At 44.2% G+C, this 19,946-nt stretch overlaps 1 protein-coding gene across 1 annotated transcript in view; it reads right to left on the reverse strand.

Moving 5' to 3' along the window:
* Positions 1–1,888: 1,888 nt before the first annotated feature.
* Positions 1,889–19,946, reverse strand: part of LOC114027953 (cadherin-16-like) — a 43,326-nt gene continuing 25,268 nt past the window's right edge. The window contains exons 13-18 of the mRNA XM_027842098.1: positions 13,848–14,089; positions 10,181–10,314; positions 8,287–8,550; positions 7,887–7,994; positions 3,009–3,125; positions 1,889–1,983 (exon numbers count right to left, since the gene is read on the reverse strand). Coding sequence (XP_027697899.1) covers positions 1,889–1,983; positions 3,009–3,125; positions 7,887–7,994; positions 8,287–8,550; positions 10,181–10,314; positions 13,848–14,089 — 960 coding nt within the window. The remainder of the gene's footprint in view (positions 1,984–3,008; positions 3,126–7,886; positions 7,995–8,286; positions 8,551–10,180; positions 10,315–13,847; positions 14,090–19,946) is intronic.

A 19,946-nucleotide genomic window follows, 5' to 3' on the forward strand; every position in this document is an offset into this window, starting at 1 on the left:
GACCCCATATGGGGTTGACCCACAGTTTAAGAAATGCTGATTTAAAGCCCTTTACAGCCTGCTGTGTTCTAACAATCTACATTTTCAGCCCTTCCAGCTCTCACACTCTATTTACCCCACAGGGCTGTTGCAAGCTGAATAATGATGATGATGATGATGATGATGATGATAGCAGCTAACATTTATATGGTACTTTACAAATATTATCTCATTTGATCTTCACAACACCCTGTGAGGTAGCTCATATTATTATCACCCCCATTTTACAGTTGAGGAAACTGAGGCAGGCAGCGATTAAGTGACTTGCCCAGGGACGCACAGCTAGTAAATGTCTGAGATCAGATTTTGAATTCAGGGCTTGGTGACTCCAGGCCAAGTGCTCTATCTCCCTCCCCTACCTAGCTATAAAGCACTTGACAAATGTGAGTTTGCATGACTATTGAGTTCTAAGACTTCTTGTAGCTCTCCTGTGCTATGTTCTATCAGCAGAAGTCTTTTTCAGTTCCAATATTCTTTGATCTGATGGGCTGAATTGTAGAAGATGTCCTCTGAGCTAGAGGGAGTGCAAAGAGATGGAGGAAGGCTTGGCATGTTGGAAAGAACATTGGATACTGAATTATAGGACCTGGGTTTGAGTCTGTGCTGCTAGTTATAAGCTCAGCAATGGGCAAGTCACTTAAAACTCTTGATGTCTCACTTTGTTTATCTGTAAAACAAGGAGTCTGCTCCAACTCAGGAATATCCCCAAAGTCTCTATCCAAAAGAAAGAAAGATCATCTCCTCTTGCCAGTCTCTGAGGTACATTCTGGCTCTAAATCTATGATTCTAGAAGTAGGATCAGGTAACCAGGAAAGGTTGTTTTCCCAAATTCCAGAATATTTGAAATTCAGCAGTTCACTGGGGCTGGGATTTTAGACCACGCCCCTTTCTAACTTGTCATTACAGCTCTTCAGATGGGTGTGGAGAGAAGGGTTGGTAGAGCTTTGTCTGTGACGGGGATTAAGGATCAGTTTTCAATCAGGTTTTGGGCTCAGTGTGTGATCAGCATCAAGGGTCCATCCACATGGATGAATGTATTTTGGCATATGTACTCACACACATTCACACAGAAATGACCATGTATGCAGATATAAACCCCACTTAAGGACCTGCACCTAACATCCCCTATAATACACATTATGTTCATGCAGTCGTTAATTAAATTTAAGGGGGAGACAAAGCTCACCCATGGAAACACCTACCCAGAGAGGCTCACAGAGAATTCCTTTGACCCTTTCTCCCATGTTACTGGAGCAACATTCTTAGTGAGGCACGCCCTTTAAGCTACACAAGAGTTTTCTCTAAATTCCATATAGCCCCCAGTGCTTGTAGGGGCTTACTAAGTATTAATTGATTGAATAGGCTCCCCAGACACTCAGTTTTGACTAATCTACTTTTCTCAGCTTAAAGACAGAGGGATGAAAAGAGAGGTAGATGACAAATCATTGGAAAGAAGACATGGGAATTCAAGAGCTCTGGCTTCAGTTTCCCACCAGGCTTTATTATTTCATGGTGGCTTTGGGGGATACTTTATCAGAAGACATTTATGTTAGAAGCTAGCCATATTAGAGAAAGCCTTAACTTTTACTGACTGGAACATGTACCCCAGAGGAGAACTCTGGAGAGGGAAGAGGTTCTGGCCCACGTTGGGCCAGATGCAGACTTTGTCTGGCCTCTCTGCCTGTGCCTTCTGCCCCCTGAGAATGGGAAGGCAAAAGTTCATCCCTGAGATGTTTTAACTCTGGGGTTGATATCACTCAGCTCAGTCCAGAATCCAAGTCCTTGTTGTTGAAGACATAGAATCTGTGGGTTACAGGGAAGGCAGGAGACCTAGCCATGCCTGACCCCATCAGACAGAAGCCTTCAGGGGGATGCTGTCTCGCGGCTGGGCCACCTTCTTCCTTGCTAGGGCCAAGTGGCTGAAGATCAAGATTAAGAAGAAACCTGGGGTGTCAAAGAGAGAGTCAGTCAGTTCCAGGCAAGAATATTGGCAGCTAGGTGGCACAGTGGATAGAGCTCTGGCCTTGGAGTCAGGAGGACCTGAGTTCAAATCCAGCGTCAGACACTTGACACTTACTAGCTGTGTGACTCTGGGCAAGTTACTTAACACAGATTGCCTCATCGAAAAAAAAAAAAAATATTGGTCCCAGGGGGCTTTTCCTTGATTTTAAGCAATCCAATTTGCTAGTAATTAAAGGTGGGTTAATAAATTTGCTGTTATTTTAATTCAGTTATTTTTTTTTCCTGGAAAGCATAAAATGATTATGTCAGGTGTTGATTTATGCTTTCTTAGTTTGGTTTTTTTTTTTTTTTTTTTTTAGGGGGTGGGATCTAGCTAGTTGGCCCATACAGCCATTGCTACTCACCGTTGTCTAACTTTTGTCAGTTCCTAAATTGCAGACCCGTTTCCCTCAAATGAGATAATATTTGTCATAGTGCATAGCATGGTGCCTGCCACATAGTAGGTTCTATATAAATGTTTATTCCCTTTCTTCACCCCCACCGCTCTCTCTATCTCTCCCCCTCACCTCCATTCTCTCTCCTCTTTATGTCTCCCTCCTTTGAGTCTTTCAGGGTGGAGGGGGGGACTCATAGTACTTGTGAAGTAGAATACCCTTATGCTTGCACTATAAACACAAACTTGGAGTACATATTAAGGGCCATGTTTTTAAAAGTATTTGGAAACCCATATGTATTCACAAAGGGTTGACTAGATTTTGGACTCCCAGAAGGCAGGGGTGTATCTAAAGTGCTGTGATACTCACTACCTAGGTGACTGTGGTTAAGTCATTTCCCTTCTCTGGGCCTCAGTTTCTCCTAAGTAGAATGAGAGGGCTAGGCTACATGATTGCTATGGTCTGTTCCCACTCTAAAGGGTTAACCCTCTGAATCTATAAATAGCTCTAGGCCTTTCTCTCCATCTTGATAAGTCTTATCCAGATCCAAATTAAGACCAAGACTTGACTTACCTATTGCTACAAGGGTGCCTACCATGATACCGACAGCAGACAGCAGCGTGGGCATTCCCTTCATCCGATCCACTTTGAGCAAGCATCGCCTCTCCGAGTTACACACACAGACCATCACTGCGACCAAAGAGAGGCAAATAGAATTTAGAGCTGGGAGGGGCCTGGGAACACAGAACATCAGAGTTGAAGGGAGCTGGGAGGATCATCCTCTTATCCATTATCCATGCTGTTATCCATGCTCATTGACCATCATGTTCAATCCACTTGTTTTATAGAGGGGAAAAGGAGACCTGGAGAGAGGAAATGACACAGGCAGGGAGTATCAGAGCTAGGATTTGAACTCTGGGCACCTGACCCCAAATCAAGTGCTCTCATCACTGTATCCCATTGCTTCCAGGGCTGATGCTGTAGAGGGTAATTGAAAATGAAAAGCTAGGGTTCTTCACTTGGGGGCTTCATGGGCAGATTTCAGGGGATACGTGAATTTGGAAGGGATGAAGCAGCTGGGTTGCAGAGTGGTTAGAGCGCTAGGCCTTGAGTCAAGGAGAGTTGAGTTTAAATCTGGTCTCAAATACTAGCTATGTGATCCTGGGCAAGTCACTTAGCCTCTGTTTGCCTCAGTTTCCTCATCTGCAGAATGGGGATAATAATAGCAGCTACCTGCCAGGGTTGTTGTGAAGATCAAATGAGATATTTTTGTAAAGTGCGTGGTTCAGTGCCTGGCATACAATAGGTACTATATAAATGCTAATTATTATCATTACAGGGGAAAATTACATCTTCATTTTCACTAGCCTGTAACTGAAATTTAGTATTTTCTTCAATCATGAATTTTAAAATATTTTTTTGAAAAGGTGTCCATAGCATCACCAGATTGCCAAAGTGGTCCAAGATAACAAAAAATCTTAAGAACCATTGATGAAGAGGGACTTCTTAGTCAAATATGGTTTAGATTAGATGTTCTCTCATGTCCCTCCAACCCTGAGATTCTCTGAAGAACTGGGAGCTGGTGGAAAGGGAATTTTCCAGTCTCCCTATCTTTCTGTCCACCCTGAATCCATCATCCTAAGTTCTTCTTCTGACTCCTTTTCTGTTATCCAAATACCATCTGGGTCACCACTATTACACCTTCTGGACTCTCCACGCCTCATTCACATCATCTGCCTTGAATACCCCTTCTCCTTCTGTGGATCCCGGATGTTGGAAGACAGACAGGCAGACGCATTATTGGTGGAACTTTGAATTGGTCAGCCACTCTGGAAAACCACCAACATTTGACCCAGCTATCCTATCATTAGGCATAAATCCATGGGGGTCAATAACAGAAGGAAAGGCCCTATTTATTTATACATTTTTATATTTATATATGCCAAAGAAGAAAAAGCTGAAAACAAAGATTGTCCATTGATGAAGGAATGGCTAAACAAAAATGGCAGTCTATGGATGTAATGGAATATTATTGTACTATAAGAAACAAGGATTATGGGAGATTCTGAGAAACATAGGAAGATTTTTATGAAGTGACGCAGAGTGAAAGAAAAAGAAACAAAAGAAGAAAGAAAACAACACTAAGAGGAAACGGAACTCAGATGAACAGCAATGCACAATCTTAGTTCTGGAGAACAGAAGATAAAACAGACACCTCTCCTCTTGAAGAAAGGTACATGTCTGTGACTGAAAAAAAAACTGCATATATTGTCAAATGTGGTTGCTTTGTCAGTTGGTTATGCTGAACTATTTTTTTCTTTGTTATAAGGGAAGGTTCAGTTCAGGGCAGGGAGAAAAATTGGAAATGATCTATTTTTTTTTAAGACGTCAGTTAAAAAAAAACAAAACACCTCTTGTGAGGATCATTCTACTTTAAAAAAAATAGGAGAAGGGAATTATTGGACAAGGAAAGTACCAAGTAACATCATGAAAAAGTTAGATTGATTGCTTTTTAATGGATGGGAAATGGATATTTCAGATTTAGCTTTGTGTGTACAGTCAGATCCCTGGCTTGTTAGAACAAAGATCAAAATCAATTCCAAATTAGAAGAAATAATAAAAATGAGAAGAATGTATATATATATGTCAGGCAATTCAAGCTGTTGATGCTAAAAATTGGGAAATACATAAAAAGATCTTTTTCTACTGATTGTCAACATTTCCCAAGGAAGTTTAAATGATCTAAATCCATCACCATAAGGAGAAGGCCAAGTATCTAAACAGATTATCAACATTTCCTAAGGGAGTTTAATTGAAATAAATTCATCACCATAAAGAGAAGTCTAAAAACTTAGAAACAGTGTTAGCCAGCAAATACTCGATTTTCTTGCCAAGAGGAGAGATATGGCAGCCAAGGCCAATACTGGTTTAGAATATAAACTTGTTTGTGAAGTCTAATGGGGAAGGGTAGTGGAGGATTATAAACAGTATCCCCTTAAAAAACAGTTAGAAGCAGTAGAGGGGCAAAACAAGGTTGCAGAAAGGTTGGCAAGAGACCCTAGGAAGCCATATCATCCATTACAAAGACATTTAAGGATGCAACTGGAAGGATGGGCAACTTGGTGGCTCAGTGGATAGTGCACTGTGCCTGCAGTCAGGAAGACCTGAGTTCAAATCCAGCCTGACACTTCCTAGCTACGTGACCCTGGGCCCATCATTTTACTCTGTTTGCCTCAGTTTGTAAATGTATGTAGTCCACAGAGGGATGAAAAGAGAGGTAGACGACAAATCATTGGAAAGAAGACACATACTCCCAACATACCCCCTGTAAAAGTGAACTGAAGAAGGAAATGGCAAACCACTCCAGTATCTCTGCCAAGAAAATTCCAAATGGGGGCTAGACACGATTGAAACGTCTGAATAACAACATGGTAGTACTTATATATTGCTTTCTTTTCAAAGAGATCTCATTTTAGGAGTGGAGCCTATTTTCTTTTCTTTCTTTCTTTCTTTTTTTTTATTTAGGCAGTTGAGGTTAAGTGACTTGCCCAGAATCACACAGCTAGTAAGTGTCAAGTGTGTGGTCTGAGGCTGGATTTAAATTCAGGTCCTCCTGACTCCAGGACCAGTGCTCTATCCACTGAGCCACCTCGCTGCCCCAATGTGGAGCCTATTTTCAGATGTGAACTATTTTAGGACCAGTGTGGCATGTCAATTCAATAGCAAACATTTATTAAATGCCTACTGAATGAAGCTATAAGGAATGTGTCTTTTGAGATGCAGGCTTAGAACCTAGGAGATAGTGTTTCCATAGGGATTGTCAATACTAGTTAGTTAATCAATAAACAATTACTAAGCATCTTCCATGTGCCAGGCACTGTGCTAAAGAGGCAAAAGATATTCCCTGCCTGCAAAGAGCTCACAATCTAATTAAAATATTTGCAGGACAGTTTTAATACTGACTGAGCCCAGGTTATGGTTGGTTTGTTTAGACACTGGGTCTCTCTATCTTACCTTGGCCAGAAATGCAGCAGCCTCTCCCAACCTGATCAGCACAGATGCAGCAGCACTCCACCCCACCCCACCCCAAAGCCTTCCCACATTGGAGTGGGACTTATTGAGGGCACCCAATCAGCTTCAGCCCTACTTCAGCTATGAACTCCTGATGTCAAGTGACCCCCCCCCAACCCCACCTTTCCCAGTAGCAGGGATAACAGGAATATACCACCACACCTGGCTCCCAGGTTAGTTTGAATTGCAGACAGGATGTTAAATGAGAAGTGACATGTGGAAGTGGAATGAGAAGGAGAAAATGGCATTTGGAGCAACAACACCTCTTTCCCACCACTAGTTGGCATTAGACTTATGACAGCCAGGAGACACCCATGTGGTATTAGCTTTGGGGGTATTTAAGATGGTATACTCTATACTTACGTGCCTAATATTTCTTAATTTTACCATGATTTTACTAATCCAGTTAAACTGTATGTTGTCTGATTGAATGTTAACAACATCCTGCCAGGGGGGATGTTGGGAGTATGTGTATGTAACACCATGACTGATGAGCAACCCTGGATGTAGAGCCTGGGATATAACATCACAGGGTTCCTCAAACCAGAGGTTATCTTCTGGGGTCCCACATATTAAGGGATCCTGTTATATCTATAGGACTATCCTGTCACATGTTAGAAAGAGCAGGATATCTCTTACATAGAGAACCATGTGGGGTGCTGGGGTGAGGGGAGGATATAAAGTTTAGATAAGGCATGGTTCTTGTCCTCAAGAAGCTTATAGTCTAGTAGAGGGATAAGACACAAATGCAAATAGCTATAGTATACTGTATTACATGATAATTAAATTGTTTTTTTAGTTGTTTTTAGTTGTGTCCAACTCTTCATGACCCCATTTGGGTCTTCTTGGCAAAGACACAGAAGTGGTTTGCCATTTCCTTTTCCTGCTTACTTTACAGATGAGGAAACTGAGGCAAACAGGGTTAAGTGACTTGCTCAGGGTCGCATAGCTACTCAGCGTCTGATGTATGTATGTATGTATGTATGTATATAGGTGGTTTGTAGGTTGTCTCCTTATACTAGGACAGGATGTGAGCTCTTTGAGGGCAGGGAATGTTTTTGCTTTGCTTTATATATCCCCAGTGCCTGAAACACAGTAGGCATTTAATAAATGCTTGCTGACTTGATTTGATTAGAGAAATGACCCATCCAGATCTAGGTGTAGCAGGGGTTAGGGACCAGAGCTATATATGCATGAAGAAGTTGTCTGACAGTGGGATGGGAGATCTTTTGGAGAAGGAAGATGAAGCCTTGAATGACTCATCCATTGACTCGTGGAGCTCTTGGGGAACAAGGACTACATCTTGTACTTCTCTTTCCAATCATCCCCGCACCTTAGCTCAGCAAATCTTTGGTTGTTCTACTCCATTGTCAGCCTTACCTCGTATTCGGAGTTTCTGGGTCTGAGCCGAGTGTGTCAGGAAAACTGGGACGAAGTACTCTTGGGGCTCCAACCAGCTGAGGGCCATGGTGAGATAGGCGTGGGTGCCTAGGAGGGGAGCAGGGAAAGTGTGGGACGCTGGGATAGACAGACATACAGGAAGACAGAAGGCAGCTAGGGCACAGTGTGGGATGGATCACAAGACTGAAAGCTGAAAGGCACCTTAGAGCTCAGCTAGTCCATCTCTTTCAAATAGGGAAACCAAGCCCCAGAAAGGGGAAATGACCTTCCACAAGGTCACGCAGGTTCTCTAGTTCCAAATCCAGTGTTCTTCCCTCAACTTGAACCACCCAGTCATTTGGCCTTCTGCTTCTGGTCCTCTACCCAAGCCTAGACTCACCATTGAGTGTCCGGAGCCTCCACTCTCTCTGTACTGTGGGGTCCTCACTCAGGGTGAAGGAATAGGGGTCATCATCATCAGCATGCTCTCCCCTCTGCTGTAGCCCACTGATGATCACTCCCTGTGGCCTATCCTGGGGAGTGCAGAGGATCTGGAGGGTGGAGGGGACAGGCACAGGAAGGGAGGGGGATTTTTGAGCAGGGGGTGGTGGATCTCGAATTATATGAAGCACCAGGGCTGCAGTTGTAGTCAGGTTGGGATGGTCTGCAAAAGAACCAAAGACCAAGGTCAAGGATATTCCCCCCTATTCCGAGTGGGTAGGGGAAAGCTGCAATGATTGATTCTGTAGGGAGTGGGTTATCTGGGAAGAAGGCTAACTATGGAGTGGGAATTTGGGGAAATCCCTCCTCATCTCTGTTCCTTCCTCAGGGGTGTGAAAAGATCAATGGTTTGGAATCAGAAGACCTAGCTATGGATCCCAGTTTCATCATTTACTACCCATGTAACCTTGAACTCCAGGTCTCCATTTTCTCATCTCTAAAACAGGGGAGTGGGTGATGTGATTTCTTGGTTCACAGACTTTAGAGACCTTAGAAGACATCCAGTTTACTTCCCTTATTTCATAGATGGTTAAGTGACTTCTCCAAGGTCACATGGCTAGTGTCAAAGGTGGCCCTTAAATCCAGGTAATTCTTGTGTCTAAATCTATAATCTCTAAATTATGCTTCCTTTTTGAGGTCCCTTTCAGCTCTAATCTCTGATTCTCAATCAAAGGACAGGAAAACATGCCCTGCCCCCAATCCACCCCAAGTCCTTGTATTTGGGAAGGGCCTTAGAGATATAATCCAGGGATTCTTAACCTGGGATCTGTGGACTTAAAAAAATTGTTTTAATGACTATATTTTAGTATCATTGGTTTCATCACCCTGTAATTTTTGCTTTAAGCTTCTAAAGACATTACCCTGAGAAGGAGTCCATAGACTTCACAGGACTGACCAAGAATCCATGATGTACAGACAGGTTAATAAACCTGGGTCAAATCCAACCCCCTCATTGTATATATGAGTGAACTGAGGCCCAGAGCCCAAGGCCACATAGGTGCTAAGTAGGAGATTCCAGTCAAATGCTCTTTACCATAGTTCTCTTCCTCCTCAAGAGCCCTGCCTCTTCTTACCATTACCCAGACATCCTTGATAGCCAGGGAGATGGTGGTAACTAGCAGATGCCATGGGCTCTGGCTGAGGTCTCCTACCTAGGTGGTGGAGGTGGTGGGTTATTTTTTCCCCCTTGGGCCTTGGAGAAATGTCTTATTTAGAGGGTGGGGTGTAGGAAGTATAAGGGTGGTAGGGACATAAAAGGGCAGTAGCCTTTTAAGAGAGAGCACCTTCCCACCAAATCTCCTGGTCAACCATTGGCCTCCTTCACCTGGTTGAGTCAGATGGTCATGGCAGAGGGTGCTGGGAAGAGATAGGGGAAAGCTCTCCATGTGGGGGTCATGGAACCCTGTCCATGGAGCTGGGTGCCTGGGGGAGTATCTCCACATCATAGACCTAGTTTGCAGGTAGAGATACTGCTTTAGACAGAGCTCTGCCAAAGTGGAATGAACTGGGTTGGGATGTGATGAATTTCCCATCAATTCCTGTCTTGAAAGCAGACCAGATGGATGATCACTTGTTGGGGATATTGAAGGGGGCTGGCTGCTCAGATAGATGGTCTTTGAGGTGCTTTCCAGCTCAAACTCTGTGATTCTGGCCTTCACACACTTCTTGGCTTTGATGAGAAAAAAAATTCTCTTTCTGTCTGTCTTCCTCTCACTCTTTTTTTCTTAGAATCTCTTTGTTTGACTCTGGGTCTTTCAGAGTGTGGGGCCAGCCCCTCCCAGTTTCTCCCTTACCCGTGATCTCGGCCACCACTTGCACAGTATATGTCTCCTTAGGCTGGCCTGACCCCAGTTTCGAAGCTGTTCGGACTTCCCCAGAGTGTTCTTCAATGGACAGCCACCCTTCAGAGTCATTCATCATCGAGAACCTAGGCACACGTTAGCACGAGGGTGGGGAGGTGACATGGAACGGACTGGGAGAAAGAAGGGATACCTAGAATTTGGGTGGATGAGAGAATGGCAGAAAGTGCTTCTAGGAAAACCTCTCTCCTTTCAGGAAAGGGTGTCCTCTGACAAAAATCACAACTTCTCTGTGACTCAGTTTCCCCAGTTGCACCGTGGGAATTGTCATAGTTTCATGATATCTAGAGCTGGAAGGACCAAAGGATCATATATTTAGAGCTGGAAGAAACCTCAGAGGTATTCTGGTTCAACCTCATTTTACAGGTGAAGAAACTGAGTCACAGAGAAGTTCTGACCTGCCGAAGGACACATAATTAGAAATTGGGAGAGTTGGGATTTGAACCCAAATCTGCCTGACTCTAAATGCAGACCTCTTTCCACTGAGTCATGCTACCTCCCTTACATATCATCAACACTCGGGTACCAAACCCAGGTTCTATCACTTATATATGACCTTGGGAAGGTCTTTTCCCTTCTTTGGGTCTCTGGTTCCCTACTTGTAATTACCTTCCATTTTAACTGTTTATATCTTCTACGTACCTGTTTCCTTCCCTATTGGACTATTATCTCTTTTGCTTCTCACAACAACCTCGTGAAGTAGGTGCTATCATTCTCACCATTTTGTAGATGAGGAAACCAAGGCTAAGAGATATTAAGAGACTTGCCCAGAGTCACACAGCTAGTAAGTGTCAGAGGGACGATTTGAATTCAGGTCTTCCTGATTCCAAGTCTGTCGTGCCACTTAGCTGCCTTACGGAAGTGGCCAAGGGGTAGACCATCTGGTCCAGCCCTCTCATTTTACACACAAGGAGAATGGGGCCAGGAGAGCTTAAAAGACTTGCCCAAGGTCTAGAAGGTGGTAAGTAGCAGCAGGGCTTCTCTCAGACCCAAGCTCTGTCACCCAAGGAATCTTGGGGTGGCAGGGTAGCCATTCCCAGGTGGCCAGGGAAGAAGGGAGAAGGGCTAGAAACCAAGGACAGAATAGCTCCCTGGGAGCTGCCCAAAGGCCAATTCCCCTTGATACAAAAGAAGATTTTCTAACGATGAGAGTTGTTCTAGAGGGAAATGGACTACATGGGCAGGTAGTGAGCTCCCCTTCACTGGCCTTCCAATGAACAGCAAGTGGCCACTTGTCTGGTTGTTCCAAAGGGATTCCTGTGGGGCTTTGGCTTGGGCTAGATTCCCTCTGAGATCCCTTCCAGCTCTGAGATTCTGGGTTTCTATGAAGGGCAACAGTGGGGGATCTGAGAGGGAAGGGGATGGGGACAGAAAACAAACAAAAGGATCCATTATTTATCAATGCCCCAGCCCAAGCACTCAGCCCTGGATGTGGGGGCCTAGAGGTGGGAGGAGGTTTGTGGCCCTTCCACCATTTCTGGGACAATGGACCAGGGAAACCATTATTGGATGGTGGCCTGAGCCTGTGCCTTTGCGGGGGGGCAGTGGAGGGTGAAATGGGAGAGCTTGGAACAATCCCAAAGGGATCATTTGGCTGCAGCCAAGGCACCAGGGACATGAACGCTTTGGGGCCTAGAAAGGCTCCCCAGCTAGAGGACAGAGATGGATCAACACGAGGGCAAAGTGAGAGACAGAATGGCATAGGGAATGTAGTATAGAACGTGGAATCAGGAAGAGCTGGGTTAAATCCTGCCACACACGCACTGGCTGTGTGACCCAGGACAAGCCTCTTCCTCCCTCTGGTCCTTAGTTTCCTCATCTGTGAAATGGGGATAATAGTGTTACTTACTTCATAGGGTTATTATGAAAATCAAAGAAGATAATGTATATAAAGCACTTTGCAAACCATAAAGTTTAAAGTTAGCTTTTAGACTTTGAACTCCTTGAAAACAAAGACTTTTGGGGTTATTTTTTGCCTTTCTTTCTATCCTCAATGCCTAGCACAGTGCCTGGCACATAGTAGGCACTTAATAAATGCTAGCTGACTTGACTTGAATATTATTTTGCAGAATGGGGTCTGGGGATGAGCCAAAAGCAACTGGAGGCTGGGAGAAGGGAGCTGATCACATGAGGTCAGAGCGGAGCCTGGGGCCAAGTCACATCTAGCCTTCATTTTCTTCATCTGTGAAATGAGAGAGTGGGACTAGATTGTTTCCAAGGTTCCTTCTGCCTCTGAACACTGGGATTCTGTCATTCTGCTACCGTAAGAATCTCCTTTCTCCCAATCAGGAGGGATCAAAGCAGTCTACCAGGACGTCGTCCCACCTGGGAGAATGCCACGGGGTGGGTGGGGGAGTGGATGGCAAAGAGAATGGAGTGGAGAAAGGGAGTGGAACAAAGAGAATGATCATAATAAAAGCTCACATTTCTATACTTTTAAGATCTCCAAAATATGTTCCTCACGACTCTGTGGGATAAATAGCATTATTATTCCTGTTTTACAGATGAGGAAACTGAGGTTCAGAGAAAGTGACTTGTCCACAATCCTACAGCTAGTAAGAATTTATCAAAGGATCGTAAATTTAGAACTAGAAGGAATCTTAGAAGTCATCACGTCCACCCTTTTTGTTTTACAGATGAGGAAACTGAGGCAGACATAGGTTAAATGGCTTGCCCAGGATCACACAGCTAGCAAGTATCTGAAACAGTATTCAAATCCAGGTCTTCCTGACTTCAGTCTAGTGCTCTGTTTCTTGACTTGAAGCCAATCTTTTCCCCCTTAAATTCAATAAACATTTATTAAATGCCTATTACATGCAAGATACTGTAGAAAGCACTAGGGGTACAAATTGTACTCAATTTTCAAAAATCCAAGACTGGAAGTTTTTTTGTTTTTGTTTTTGTTTTTGTTTTTGTTTTTGCTTTTTCCACAGCATCAAAAGATTTTCACCCCTTCTCCTAACCTCACTTCTCAGCCCCAGTCACCGATCCCTTTGCCAGTGTCCACAGCCATTTCCTTCCAAATCTGTCTTTGGCTGGATGGCCCAACCCAATATATAAATATAATGTGTAATGGAATAGAACACTTAAATGTATGGAAATATAAATTAGATCATATATATATATTCATCTATACATATATATGTTCTGATATCACCCTGAGCCTAGACTCTGATGCACAAATCATCAGAGGAAACATTCAAAAGATGAAAAGAAATAATTTTGGGATTGAGTTTTGAGACCATCCATGCCATTGTATATTATCATATACAACGTAGTGGCAAGAATGCTTGATTTGGAATTGGGGACCAAGGTTCCAATTTTGTCTGTGTCACTTAACTTTGGGACATTGGGCATGTCATTTTTCCATCTCTGTAAAATAAGTGTGTTGGCCTAGATGATCTCTCAGTCCCTGCACTCTCTCCCTACCTCCACCTCTGTTCTAAATGTGGGAGTCCCCATAAGTCAAGCGATGGCTAACCCACAAATCTGGTAATGGAGAGCAGAAGGCTCCCAAAATTTCTACTAGGCATCTTGGTACTGATAGGCTGGGCAATCCTTGAGCCCCCTGGTTGAAGAGAGGACAAGAGCAGGTTGTTACCTGAGTGGTGGGCTCTGGGGATCCTCAGGCCCAATGGTCAGCAGGATGGTGCCTGGTGGGGTGCTGTCCGGGATGGTGACCTCATAGCTCTCCTGGCTTAAAACAGGGGGCCACATGGGTTCCTCCACTAGCACGGTCACAGTGGCTGTGACTGGTGGGTCCATCCTCAATCCCACAAGCTCGGCCAGGTTCTTTGCCATGATCACCAGCTCATAGCTTGGGGCTGAAGTGTAGTCCAGTTTCTGGGAGCAGAAGAATTGGAGGTCACCATGAGATCTTTTCTCTCTCTCTCTCCCTGGGGAGATACCCTAACATTTCCTGCCCATTCATTAAAGTTCACCAAATGTCAAAGCCTTCCTTGACCTCCCTAGTCAAACTGGCCTGTTTGCCGCCTGCCATATGTAGCATCCTCTGCCTTTGTACAGGCTAGGCTCCAAATCCCAGGATGCTCTTCCTCCTCACCTCCACCTCTGGATTCTAAGCTCTTTCTAGGGCTCAGCCAGCCTTCTACACGACGTCTTTATCGATTCCACCAACTGTGAATTCTTCCCTTGCCCCGCACCCCCCCAATTACACTTTATGTGTATTTACTATTTACTTACTTGTGACATGTTGTTTCTCCCCCAGTTAAACATAAACTTCTTGAAGACAGGGCCTGTTGTCATTTTTGTCTTTGGATGCCCAGTGTCTGGCACCACACCTGGCACCTAGTAGGTGCTTAATAAAGGCTTGTTGAATCAAATTGAACTGAATTAATAAATGATGATCATTGTCTCCTGTACCATAGGGACTCCATGCTAAGGGTTAGGTTATTTTGTCCCTCTCTCTAGTGTGGATTGATGTGTTGAAAGGGGCCACATGTCCCAGAAACAGTATTGTCTAAAGTCTGAGGAAATGGGGTCTAGTCTCAGCTCTGCTACTTATGAATCTTTTTGAACCTGGGCAAGTCATGTTGACTTCTCTGGGCCTCCGTTGACTCATCTGAAAAATGGGGATAATAATATCCCCAGTATCTACCTCACTGGGCTGATTTGAGGATTGAATGAAGTAATGTCTATTGCGTACGTCCTAAATTCAAATTAGCTGTTATTACTTTACTTAAGTCTGCCAGTCCTGAGAGTTCAGTAGCAAGGGATTACATTCTCCTCAAATATGGCCAACAAAGCTGAGTCCCCAATTCTTCCTTGTGTCTGAACACCATACCTCTTGTCACAATCTTAAAGACTGCCTCTTCCCAGGGGAGCTGGAGGAACAGTCATTTTTCTCTAAGGCTGGGGGTGATGAAGGAAGGAAGAGCATAGTTCTTTATCTAGGAAAACCCTGGGGTGGGTCCCCCAAGCTGCGCCTGCAGTAGTGGGGACGTAATACATAGAAGCATCCCTAATCTCTAGCAGGTCGTCCTTGGTAACCCACAGCACACGTTTGGGAGGCTCAGAGTTAAGACTTGGGCAGGAACAGGGAAATGGAGCTTTTCATCTGTGTAAACTGGACTCCTCAAGAGCTTTCTTTACCTTCCAGCCAGCCCATACCCCCTTTGGATAGTGACTAGACATCCGCTGCCTTCCAGGCTGAAAAGATTCCTCACAGACATTCTTTTCCCTACCTTCCGTTCTGAAATGGTCCGAGTGCCACAGCACCTGACGCCTCCCTTACGGATCCCACCCCCCCTGCCCCTGTGTGAAGGGCCCATGCAGGAGCAGCTGCCAACCTTGGGGTGGGCCCAGCATGTGCCATGAGGACAAAGCCAGTTTTTGCCTTATTTGGCCAAACATGTTTCTAGAGACTCCTGCCGCTTTCCCCCACTCCCCACCTCCCCGCTCCGACCAGGGAAGGGGAGGGGGGAGGGGAGGGCAAACACTCGAGACTGGGCCCTTCCCCAGGCCCTAAACACCTCCCGAGGCAGTCAGATCATTAGAGTTCCCCCAGGGTTTATGATAGGAGATTCAGGTATCAGACTATAGTATCTAGATCAAGAGGGGACCTCAGAGGTCATGTAGCCCCACTCCTTCATTTGACAGATGAGGAAACCGAGTCACAGAGAGGCCAAGTGATTTGGCTCAGGATCCATGGCTAGTAAGTGGCAGGTCTTTTGAGGGTCTAACCTGTACTACTTCTGCTACTGAAGCACCCCTGCCTGAATGGGGCTGGGTGGGCTTTTGAACGTGGCATACTCAGAAATACTGGGCTAATGAGAGGGCTTGAGGCATGGCCAGAGGGAGATAGAGGACATAGTCTCTCACTGCACTTCCCGCTCAGTTCTGGTCTTCGGCAAGGGGAGGGAGGAAGGGGTCTGGAGGTGAAAGAGGGTCAGAGTGGAGGAATAATAATAATAATAATAATAATAGCTAGCATTTCTATAGCAATTTACGGTTTCCATATGTCTTCCACATGTCACCTCATTTGACACTCACAACAATCTTGGCAGATTATTATCATATCTATTAGATTATATATTATATTGTTATATAATAGAATGCTATTATATTACTATTATATCTCCATTTTCTAGATAAGGAAACTGAGGCAGACCAAGGTTAAATAGTTTGCTAAGAGTCACTCAGCTAGTAAGAATCTGATGCAGGATTTGAACTCATATTTTCTTGACTCTAACTTCAGCACTCTAACCACTGAGCTACCTAGGTTAGCTTCTCCATTCCAAGCTTTCCTTTGTTGCCTCAGTTTCTAGATCATTCTCAGTTCCACCCAGTGCGGGCAGATACATGGCATTTGTAACTGTCTTAGGCATAGTGGGGGGGGGACACACTAATAACAATTCACATTTCTATAGCAGTTTAAGGGTTATGATACAAATTTCTTCTCATAGCTGTTTGAGGTGTCTCTTTTTTATATATCAGAAAACTGAGGTTCAGAGAGGTTAAAAGGCTTTACCCAAAGTCATATAGCTAGTTAAGTAAAAAAAAACCAAAACACTTTTTGCCACTTCAAATCCAGAGGAGCCCAGGGAGCCCAGAACCTCACTGGAGAAAGAAGGAGACCCCAAAACAGAACGGAAAGGGTCCTGTGAGGAAGTGGCTTCCAAATAGGCTAACCAATAGGGTTAATGAGCTGAGTGACGGGCTGGAGGGGAGGAGGTTAGGGTTCTGGGCTCTGGGCTTCTGTTTCCCGGAGTCCATCATTCTGCTGCCCTGCCTACTTCCCCCACCACTCCATCAGCATCTGAGGAAACTGCCTAATGCAGTTACCAAGGGGAAATTGGAACTTATTTCCTGGGCTCACACTGAGAGACAATCTAATACAGGGGCAGAGTTTCCTGTAAAACCTGTGATTTCTCAGAGTGCCTAACAAGGGGACAACACCTGGGGAAAAGGTCTGGTCTTGGGTACCAGGGGAAGAAGAGGTGTTGATCCTGTCTCAGTAACACAAAGCATATCTGTTTAAGTCTACGTATTTGTCTTTGTCTGTATCTGCACCTGTGTATATATTTCTGTAGTCATAATAATAGCGACAGCTAGCATTTATAAAGGACTTTAAGATTTGCTAAGCATTTTACTTATGTTATCTCAAATGATCCTCACAACAGTCTTATGAGATGGGTGTTGTTATTATCCCTATTTTACAGATGAGAAAACTGAGGTGAAGTAACATAGCTAGTAAATAAATGTCTGAGGCAGGATTTGAACTCAGATTATGATCACTCAAAGGAAAGAAGGAATTAAGTAGTTATTAAGCACCTTTTATGCTTGAGGCGCTGTGCTAAGCCCTTTATAAACATTATCTCATTTGATCCTCACAATAACCCTATGCTATTGTTCTTCCCATTTTACAGTTGAGGACACTGAGGCAGACAGAAATTAAGTGACTTGCCTGGGGTCACACAGCTAGTAAGAATCTGAGGCTGGATTTGAACTCGGGTCTTCCTGACTCCAGGTCCAGTCCTTGAGCTGTAGTTTTTCCCCCCTCTTTGTTGTTGAGTCTTCTCAGTTGTGTTTGACTCTCTGTCACCCCATTTGGGATTTTCTTGGCAAAGATACCAGAGCAGTTTGCCATTTCCTTCTCCAGCTCACTTTACACTTGATGGAACTGAGACAAATAGGGTGAAGTGACTTGCCCGGGGTGACACAGCTAGTAACTATCTGAGGCCAGATTTGAACTCAGGTCCTCCTGACTCCAGGGTTGGCGCTCCCTTCTTCCTCCCTCTCCCATCTCCCCAAATGGTCATCCCGTCTCAGCCTGAAGATCTCTAGTGAGAGGAAATCCACAGCCACTGTGGGACAGCTCTCATTGTTACCATGTACTTTCTTTACAAAGGAGTTAAAATGTGCTCTCTGCAACTTTGCTCTTAGTTACGAGCTCTGGGGTCAAGTGGAACCGGCCGATCCTTTTCCCCTATGACAGCCCTTCAAGGTCTTGAAGACCTGGACGATGTCTTATGTCTGTCAGACTCTAACTCCTCTCGGGGTTACATGTCCTCAGTTCCTTCCATCAGTCTTCATGTAGCACAGCCTTGAGGCCCCTCAGAACCCTGGTTTCTCTCCTCCAGATGCCCTTGAGCACCTCTCAGATATGCCATCCAGAGGTGAGCACTACATTTCCAACATGGTCTGACTAGGGCCGAGGACAATAGGACCATCACATGCCTTGGTCTGGACCTTGGCTAACAGTGCGTAAGTCTTTTTGGCTGCTCCGTCATCCTGATGTCTCTTACTGAGCTTTCATTGAACACCCCCACCCCGTCTTTTTCAGACCAATTGTTGACTAGCTGTACCTCCCTTATCTTGTAATTTTGCAATTTATTTTTTCAACCTGTGTAGGATTTTCCATTTATTTCTATTAAGCTTCATCTTATAACTATTACTACTAGTAACAGCTGATATTGATCGAGTGCCTTGGACTTTGCAAATGCTTTGCAGGCATCATCTCCTCTGAGCATAGAAGTTACCCGGTGAGATCAGTACTACAGAGGGTGCTATTCCCATTTTACAGAGGACTTCAGCTCCTTTGATTCATCCCATCATGCTTGCTGGCTGGGATATTTTTGGATCCTGACTCGTCAGTGTCATCAGAAAAATGGATAAATGTGCTATCTATGCCTTTATTCAAGTCTGACCCAAGTATTAAGCAGTATGGAATGAAGGACAGCTCCCTAGGGCACTATACCACAGACCTTCTTCCAAGATGACATAAAGTAATTAATAACTCTTTGGGTCCAATCATTCAACCAGTTCCAAAACCACTAACTGTACCATTGTCTATGCTAAGACTCCATATTTTGTCCATGAGGATAGTATGAGAACCTTTGTGAAATGTCTCACTAAAATTTAGGTAAACAACATCGACAGAATTCTCCTGGTTGACTGGTTTAGGTGGTATATCATGATTTATTTCATTGATGTCAGACCTTCTTCTACCAGGACAGGTTGCTATCTGGATATAACTTAGAGTTTTAGAAACTTGCCTAAAGCCTGGAGAGGTTTAGGGACTTGTCTGCGGTTATATAGTTAGTAAATATCAAGGGTCTGATTTGGACATAGGGCTTCCAGATTCCAAATCTAGTACTCTATCCAATATAGAACACTGCCTCACTGGTCCAGTAACAGAGACAGCTGGGTAGCTCAGGGGATAAAACACAAGAATTGCCTTCCTTCCTTCCTTCCTTCCTTCCTTATTTTCCTTCTCTTTCTTTTTCTCCTCTCTCTTTCTTCCTCCCTCCCTCCCTCTCTTCCTCCCTCCCTACCTCTCTTACTTCCTATCTCTCTTTTTCTTTTTCTTCTTTCATTTCTTCCTTTTTTATTCCCTTCTTCCTATTCTTCCTCCCTCCCTTTCCTCCTTTATTTTCTTTCTCTTTTCTCTCATTTCTCTCTCTCTCTCTTTCTTTCTTTCCTTCCTTCCTTTCCATTCAAATCCTGCCTCAGACATTTACTATCTCTATGGCACTGGGTAAATAATTTAACTGCTGTCTGCCTCAGTTTCTTTATTTGTAAAATGGGGGTGATAATAGCACCTACCTCCCAGGGCTGTCATGAGGATAAAATGAGATATTTGTAAAGGGCTTAGCACAGTGAGTGACACTTAGTAAGTGTTCAATAAATGCTTCTTTCTTTCTTTCTTTCTTTCTTTCTTTCTTTCTTTCTTTCTTTC

The sequence above is a fragment of the Vombatus ursinus genome, unplaced genomic scaffold (assembly GCF_900497805.2).
Source record: "Vombatus ursinus unplaced genomic scaffold, bare-nosed wombat genome assembly UNPS02014864.1, whole genome shotgun sequence".
NCBI classification, from domain to species: Eukaryota; Metazoa; Chordata; class Mammalia; order Diprotodontia; family Vombatidae; genus Vombatus; species Vombatus ursinus.